The sequence below is a fragment of the Canis lupus genome, chromosome 3 (genome assembly GCF_011100685.1).
Source record: "Canis lupus familiaris isolate Mischka breed German Shepherd chromosome 3, alternate assembly UU_Cfam_GSD_1.0, whole genome shotgun sequence".
NCBI classification, from domain to species: Eukaryota; Metazoa; Chordata; class Mammalia; order Carnivora; family Canidae; genus Canis; species Canis lupus.
This window is the reverse complement of record NC_049224.1, coordinates 70,193,110-70,201,650: the sequence shown is the minus strand read 5'-3', so window position 1 is coordinate 70,201,650 and position 8,541 is coordinate 70,193,110. Positions and strand designations below refer to the sequence as shown.

The following is an 8,541-nucleotide window of genomic DNA, read 5'->3' as shown; positions in this document are numbered from 1 at the left end:
CAGGAATGAAGTCTCAGTTGGGGGCTTGGGTCTGGGAGAAAGCCAAGGCTGCCCTCTGCCTCACAAACACGCTTTCCCAACCCAGAGGCCAGGGATTTCCTCCATCCCTAGCCCACCTCCCCGTTCCCCAAATGTGTTTGGGGCTAGGGCACCAGGGCTGGGTCGGGGACCTCTTGGTCGCCCCAGGGCGTGTTCTCCCTGGCGCGGGGCGAGGGTTTGGCCCGAAGGTGGCCTCCCACCTTCGGAGTCGCCCCCAGACTGTGGCGGCGGGCGGAGAGCGGAGTGTGCGCCCCGGCCCAGGTGGGGCTGCTGCGCGGGGGCGCGGGGGCGCGGGCCCGGGGCGCACACCGGGAGGCAGGCAGCGCCGCCGCGCTCGCCCGCCGCGGGTCGCTCCCGGCCCCCGCCCCCTCGGTGCGGGCTGGCTCTCCGCTGCTCCGGCTGCGAACCAGACACAGCCGCAGCCACCGCCGCCCGGCGCGCCCCGGCCGGCCTCCCGCCCCCAGCGCCCGCGCCGGAGGGGCGCAACGCAGCCACCCACCCGGAGGCACCGGAGGCGGCGAGAGGGGACCCCGCGCACTCGGGGCCCGGCGCGGCGCACGGTGAGCGGCCCCCCCGGGGCTCGGGCATCCCTCAGCCGCGGGTCCCGGTGCGCCAGCCCCCGGGTGCCCGATGGGGTCACCCGGGGGGCGCAAGGCCGAAGCTGGGACCGCGCGCAGCCCGCCCCTGACCCCGAGCCCGACATGCTGCCGCCGGGGCGCAACGGCTCCGCGTACCGGGCGCGGTTCGGGCAGCAGCAGCGGGCGCCGCGGGGCGCCGCGGGGGGCGCGGAGGGGGCGGCGCCGCTGGGGCCCGCGCAGGTGGTCACCGCCGGCCTCCTGACCCTGCTCATCGTCTGGACCCTGCTGGGCAACGTGCTGGTGTGCGCGGCCATCGTGCGCAGCCGCCACCTGCGCGCCAAGATGACCAACGTCTTCATCGTGTCTCTGGCCGTGTCCGACCTCTTCGTGGCGCTGCTGGTCATGCCCTGGAAGGCGGTGGCCGAGGTGGCCGGATACTGGCCCTTTGGGGCCTTCTGCGACATCTGGGTGGCCTTCGACATCATGTGCTCCACCGCCTCCATCCTGAACCTGTGCGTCATCAGCGTGGACCGCTACTGGGCCATCTCCAGGCCCTTCCGCTATGAGCGCAAGATGACCCAGCGTGTGGCGTTGGTCATGGTCGGCCTGGCCTGGACCTTGTCCATTCTCATCTCCTTCATCCCGGTTCAACTGCATTGGCACAGGGACAAGGCGGACCCCTGGGGCGGCGTGGAGCCGCCCTCGGTCCTGGCCAACGGGACGCCCTGGGAGGACGCCGGGGAGCCAGAGGCGAGGGCGGAAAACTGTGACTCCAGCCTGAACCGCACATACGCAATCTCCTCGTCGCTCATCAGCTTCTACATCCCCGTGGCCATCATGATCGTGACCTACACGCGCATCTACCGCATCGCCCAGGTGCAGATCCGCAGGATTTCCTCCCTGGAGCGCGCCGCGGAGCACGCGCAGAGCTGCCGCAGCCGCGCAGCCTGTGCCCCTGACACCAGCCTGCGGGCATCCATCAAGAAGGAGACCAAAGTCCTCAAGACCCTGTCGGTGATCATGGGGGTCTTCGTGTGCTGCTGGCTGCCCTTCTTCATCCTTAACTGCATGGTCCCCTTCTGCAGCGGACGCCCCGAGGGTCCTCGGGCGGGCCTCCCCTGCGTCAGCGAGACCACCTTCGACGTCTTCGTCTGGTTCGGCTGGGCCAACTCGTCGCTCAACCCGGTCATCTACGCCTTCAACGCTGACTTCCGGAAGGTGTTTGCGCAGCTGCTGGGGTGCAGCCACCTGTGCGCCCGCACACCCGTGGAGACAGTGAACATCAGCAATGAGCTCATCTCCTACAACCAGGACACCGTCCTCCACAAGGAGATCGCAGCTGCCTACATCCATATGATCCCCAATGCCGTGACCCCGGGGGACGGGGAGGTGGACAAGCAGGAGGAGAGCCCTTTCGACCGCATGTCCCGGATCTCTCAGGCGTCCCCCGATGGTGACCCTGCTGCCGAGTCCCTCTGGGAGCTGGACTGCGAGGGGGAGATTTCGTTGGGCAAAATAACACCTTTCACCCCAAACGGAATCCATTAAACTGCCTAAGAAGCGCCCCTCCTGGATCTACATGACTGCACAGACACTAACCAGCATGCGGAATACACACTCACAGATACGTCTCCAGTGCTGCTCAGTTGATCACATTTTCTGTGTCTGTGTCTGTAGTCGCCCGTGTGCTGAGAAGCCTCACCAGACTGATTTGCTGTTTGAAGAATTGGCAGAAGTGTTTGACATAAACTCAGTCAAATATACCCCAGTCCAGCAGAAATGGACCAAGGGTTCGGTTAGAGAAGAGAAGGTGGTGTTTGATTAAAAAAAAAAAAAAATAGCAGTTGGTCTTTAAAAAATATGCCCTCCCCTCCCTTTTAAACAAATGGATTGATCAGTGACTTATTTTTGTTCAGTTGATTTTTAGACAACAGGTTCTATGTGTGTGTTGCGCTGATGGGGTGTGTGTGTGTGGCTTTCCTGTATCCAGCTTCCTGTGGCCCTTTGTTTATGCAATTTCTGCTCTCTGTGTGTGTCTTTACAACAGCTGAGCAACTCTTTCTGATTTGTTCTGGTGTCTAATAAACACAAAATATGTGGATTATGAGGTGATTATCTTTGCTTTGCCAGATTGGTTTTCAGGATAGTTCCTGGAGAAACCATGAGAGCATCCTTAATATCAGGGTAGATGTTGGCTTGGTCTGGAAGCACATCTTTATTTTCTTTGCAGACAGGTTGTCCTTACAGGTACACACAGGAACAAGGACCGTGAAGAGCTTCCAGTTCCTCAGGTTTTGTTGTGTGTGTGTGCGTGTGTGTGCAGTTTTTTTTCTTTTTTTTAGATACACACATCTCAAGTCTGTGCTGAGAGCTGGCTTTAGTGCCACAAAGTATCAAATAGGGACTTCTCCGGTCTGAAATTCTAATATATTTTTTCTCATTTGGAATCTCCTTTTTAAAAATAACATACAAGAATATTCCCATTTCCTAGGCAGATGCTATTAGTTCATTGAAAAGTCATACAGAATAATAGCCGAGTCTTTCTCTGTCTTGAATCTGCAGTGTTTTAGACTTACGTGGCTTTGGTTCCACATTTCTGAAAGGCTCTGAAATGTGTGAGCTGATATGCTTTAAAAAACAAATCTCATTTTTTAAATAGTCATTTTCATTTGTAGACAACAGGAAATGAGAAAACACATTTTAATGAAAATCGAGGAGCCAGAGATGATATTTGAATGAATCAGAAATGGGAAAATCTATTGATTGAGGTACTCAACAGAAAAAAGAGCCCAATGAATTCCTAGCTTTTGGTTCCTCTCTGAAGCCTGCACAGGAAAGGGGAACCTTTTATTCCAGAACCATTCCAATTGAGAGCATGTTATTACCACTAGATCTAAATGTGAGCATTGTTAATGGAAGCAAATGAGATCTGAATATGTGATGTCTTACAAGTCCCTACTCTGAAGCAGGCTTATCAAGGACAGTTCAATCAATTTTGGTCTCTTAGGGATAATTTTATTGTCAATCTACTGAACAACTGTGTCTAGTTCACCACAAAACGTGCCGTGCTTGACACATAATGGCTAATCCATATTTGTTGAGTGAATACCTCTGGAATGGTGAGGTTGAAACCAAGTCCTATTTGGTACCTTAAGTTTCATTAGTGATTTAGCCAAACTGATAATAGAATCTGAGGTCTGTGTTCAGTTTTTGGCCTCTGGTGAACCTATCACTTGTGTGGACCACTAGGGATACCTCGAGAGGCATGAGAAGTGCCCTGCTCTAGGATTCAGAAGCTGGCTGTGTGACCTTGAGTGACTCCAATCACCTTTCTGGGCCGTACTTTCTGTCTGCCTCTGTAAGTTGAGACACTTCTACTAGAGCACTGTTTTTCAAATTGTTCATGATGCAGACATTATGGGTGGGGTCTCGGGTGAAGTAAGCTCAGCAAACCTTGCTCAAATAAGTGTTTTCTCTACAGGGCTTCTTAGAGCTTTTCTGTGCAGTGTGAATCCCCAAGCAGGAAAGAATTCTGTGTTGCTTCCCGATGTCTTTGACCTTGTGAATCCTTGTTTGGTTTAATTCCTTATACCCTTCTCTCCGGAGACCACAGTTTCAGGGAACACAGTTTGGAAGTCTCTTAAGTAGAGCTAATCTGTTCTAAAGGACCCACTGTTATAAGAAAGCAAGGTTTTGTTTCGTTCTGTTTTGTTTTTGTGGCAAACCTGTTCTAGGCCCCAGTTCCAACAGTTTCCGTGTTAGGAAAATGAGTTATGTGGGGACTTTGAAAATCCCTTCTGCAAAATATCTCTAATCATTTCTTATAATTATTTACATCTACCGTGTGCTGGTCACTGTTCTACGAATGTAGTCACCAATTAGATACTCTGGTGTGTTGAACTTCTGCTTTCATAGGAGGGAGACAAGCGGAGGAACACGACCACACTGTACTGTTCTGCAGTGTGTGCTGTACTGCTTAGACTCTGATATATCGGGTCAGGCAGTGATGATTGATGTGATACCAACAGCACAATGAGTAGGGTGGGGAGCTGCTGTCTTATTTTGGGTGCTGTGTCTCAGAAGAGGCGGTATGCATAGAGACCCAGACAAAGGAGGAGGGTCGGGGGATGTTAATGTCTAGGAGGAGGAGTGCTCCTGGCACAGGGAATGGGAGTGTGAATGCCTGGAAATGGGACTATACTTGGCACCCCAGGAGAAAATAAAGGTGGTCAGTGTGGCTGGAGGCCCTTGAGAGGCTTATTCTAGGAATGGAATAGCAGCAACGGCAGGTACTATAGGCCGCATTGGGCTCTGGGTACCACGCATGTGCTAATTCATTCATTGCTCACTGCCAGGCAGGCACCTTTATTACCCCCATTTTACAGACGAGGAAATGATAGCATTAGGAAGCAAAATAATGAGCCCAGGGTTTCATAGCTGGGCTTGAACTTGGGCAGTCTGGCTGTGGAGTCTTTAATCCTCACTGCCCTGCACTGGTGAGAAGGGCTGCCAGGACATTCCCAGTTAGCAGGTCACTAATGCGGGGATCTGAACATCCCTTGTCCATTTGTTAATTAGCTGGTTAACACTTTCCAGTGACAACTTTCTATGTGTAAGCCAACCTCCGCTGTGCACCTGCTCTGAACACTCTTTCATATTTGGAGGGGAGGCAGCAGAGGGCAGTGGAAAAAAGGAATCTTGTCCTGAGCCCTTATGTGGACAGCCAAGTGCTTTCCTTTACATTTATATATATATTTAATTTAAATTCAATTTGCTAACATATAGTATAACACCTAGTGCTCATCACATCACGTGCCCGCCTTAATGCCCGTCACCCAGCCACCCTAGCCATCCTGATTCTATTTGATCCTCACATTAACCTCACATACTGTCATTTGTCCATTTTACAGATGAGGACACTGAGGCACATAGGGCTTAAGTTGCTTATCCAGGTTATACGACAGTAAGTGGTGGGACAACTGTTTACACTTGGGCTAGTGGTTCTCAGTTGGGGAGATTTTGTTCCCCAGGGGACATTTGGCCATGTCTGGAGACACTTTTGATTGTCACAACCGGGTGTGGGGTGCTCCTGCCATTTAGTGGGAAGAGGCCAAGGCTAAACATCTCACAGCGCACGGGGCAGCCTCCACCACAAGGAATTATCCAGCCCTGAGAGGCCCTGAGCCAGGCTGGTGGATTTGGGTCCCAGCAGTGCACCCACAGAGCCACCACTGCCAGGGCTCTGAAGCTCCACAGCTGCGAGTTCAAATTTCAGCCATTTATTAGATAACTAATAAATATTAGTTACCTAGCATTTATTAGTTATCTAAATTAGGCCCCTCTTCTAGTTTCAGGTTTTGTTGTTTGTTTTTAAGATGTATTTATTTATTGGAGAGAGAGAGAGAGAGTGGGACTGTGGGGGGGAGAGGGAGAGAGAGAGAGAGAGGATCTCTAACTGATCTGCGCTGAGCATGGAGCCCGACGTGGGGCTCAATCCCAGGACCCTGAGATCATGACATGAGCCAAACGCAAGAGTCAGATGCTTAACCTAGTGCACCACCCGAGCAACCCCAGTTTTAGTTTCTCTATCTGAGAAATGGATGCATTAACCCCAAAGGTTGGGATGAGGGTTAAATGAGTGTGTATAACACGGAGCTTATTTTTGTGCTCTTTTTCTTTCTCTTGCTCCTCATTAAAAGAAGTTCAAGGCTTGATACATTTTAAGTAGACTTTGAGGTTCCTAGCTTGGGTTGAACCACATCGTCCTAGAAGCTGACGCCACCAGAACCGAGATTCATTCTGTCTTGCCCTCAGTCTTCTTGGCTTAGAATAGTGTCTGGTGTGGAGGAGATGCTCTATGGAGCATCCACCTTGGACACACACACACACACACACACACACACACACGTCTTAGGTGTTACGACTGAGTGAGTATGTAGGTGTTTACGCAGCAAGCCCTGGGTGGGTATTGCCCATTGCAGGGTGGTGGTCCTCAAATTTGGGGCTGATCAAAAGCCTGCAGGACTGAAAGCCCCATAGGGAGTGAGTGTTATCATTGTGCAACACACCTGGGTGCTCTTTTATAACTAGCAAGGTGCCTCCATATTTCCCCCAGAGCTCCACAAATCCCTGGTGAGTCCCTTCCAGCTGACCCAGGACACGGTGGGAGGAGAGATGTCCAGAGACTCATCCAAGGTCACCCAGACAGAGACCTACACTAAATTTGAAGGTGGCCATAATGCCTGCTCCCTACCCACCCCACGGCATGGGAGGAACACGTGACAACAGGCGAGCAACAAGCACTTCCTTAAAATCCATGCTTCACCACCCTCACCCCCTCCTGGCTATGTGTGATGACAGGAATGACGTGTCCCTGTCACTTGGTCGCAAGTCCTTAGAGTTTGGGTTTGTCTGGTGTTTGCTCCTGCACAGATTCCACTATGACCTTCGGGCAGGAATCCCACTGAAGCAATGCCGTGTCCCTCCCAGAGCATCATCTTGGGGCACATGCTGTCAATTCCCACCACTGGCAGTGTCCCTTGTGACCACAGGGCTATGGCAGTGTCTGCTGTAAAGGTACTTGATACTTGATACAAAGATACTTGACAAGTATCCCTTGGAGAGACACTTTGAAACTATGAAAACACCCCCTCATTCCTCAAGCTTTTACCCACTGGTTTTAGCATCTATTAATGATCCTTCCCTGAATCAATCATTGTTGTGATTGCCAGACGGTGTGTGCAGAAAAAGTCCATCATTGTTTTACTGTTGGTTTTTTTTACTGTAAGTTAGAGTATTTATTTATTTTTTAATTTATACCTGTGTAGACTCGTGGACTCCTAGATTTTATAATAGGTTATAATCCTTTCCTCTCCATAGAGACAGAGACACCGGCAGAGGGAGAAGCAGGCCCCCTGGGGGGAACCCGATACAGGACTCGATCCCAGGACCCCAGGATCATGACCTGAGCCAAAGGCAGACGCTCAGCCGCTGAGCCACCCAGATCCCCCGGTGTCCTTTTGAGATATTGCCATTAGTCCTTGGGCAGTTTGCTGTTTTTTGGCCCAAACACTCCAGACTGATCCTGTATATTTCCTGCCTGAGCTCTGGAATCAACCATTTCTTTAAGGAGTTTCAGTTCCTTTTAACAGAGAATGATATTTAGGAATCAAGATTTGGGCACTGGGGTGTTACTGCTACTGAGGCAGTTGGTTTCTAGGCGCCCTCAAAGGACAGAGCTGGGAAGTAGATATAGGTATATACACGCACACGTGTACTCCTATGTGCATACACGCATACCCATAAGCGTCTCTCCATTTCTATACCTTGCTACGTACATGCATTAAGTCCCATGGGTTTATTCTGATACCTTGTGGACATATTTTGAAATCATCACTCCCATTCAAATTCTGACTCACTAACTTCTCACTTCATGAGGTCTGGAGGTCAAAGAGATCAAGTTACCTGCCAAGGTTTTGTTTTGTTTTTCCATATTAAAAAAGGGGATTAGTAACTGGACTTACCTTGCAGTCGACTGGCAGGGTTCTGTGATATGATGCAAGCAGAATGGAAGGCCATGTCGACAGTGAGAATCTGAACACTATCAACTCTGCGATTGTATCCACAAGACTGGAAAGCAGGGCAGGCCTCTCTGTGTCCATGCAGCAGTCCTATGCTTGCTCCATTTTTGGATGCTCCATTCTAGAAACCAGGAGCTCAGGAGCCAATATCCAGAGAGGGATGGATTGGGTCAACAGCAAATCAGACTCAGCCACAACTGGACCAAGAAGAATCAGGGCAAGATGTCAAGTGTGATAAGGGGAGAAATGGTTGAGACCAGAGGGGGATATTTAGAAGAGAATGTTCCTGAGCTCTTACGGGACCCCTTGAAGTTTTAGCCCACTTTGGGGGAGGACTCAAAGGA

General features: G+C 51.2%; 1 protein-coding gene across 1 annotated transcript; it reads left to right on the top strand.

The window, feature by feature from the left end:
* Positions 1-740: 740 nt before the first annotated feature.
* DRD5 (dopamine receptor D5) lies at positions 741-2,709 on the top strand. Its single transcript, XM_038532110.1, has one exon. It carries the CDS (start codon positions 741-743, stop codon positions 2,163-2,165), a length of 1,425 nt encoding a protein of 474 aa, XP_038388038.1. The 3' UTR covers positions 2,166-2,709.
* Positions 2,710-8,541: the final 5,832 nt, after the last annotated feature.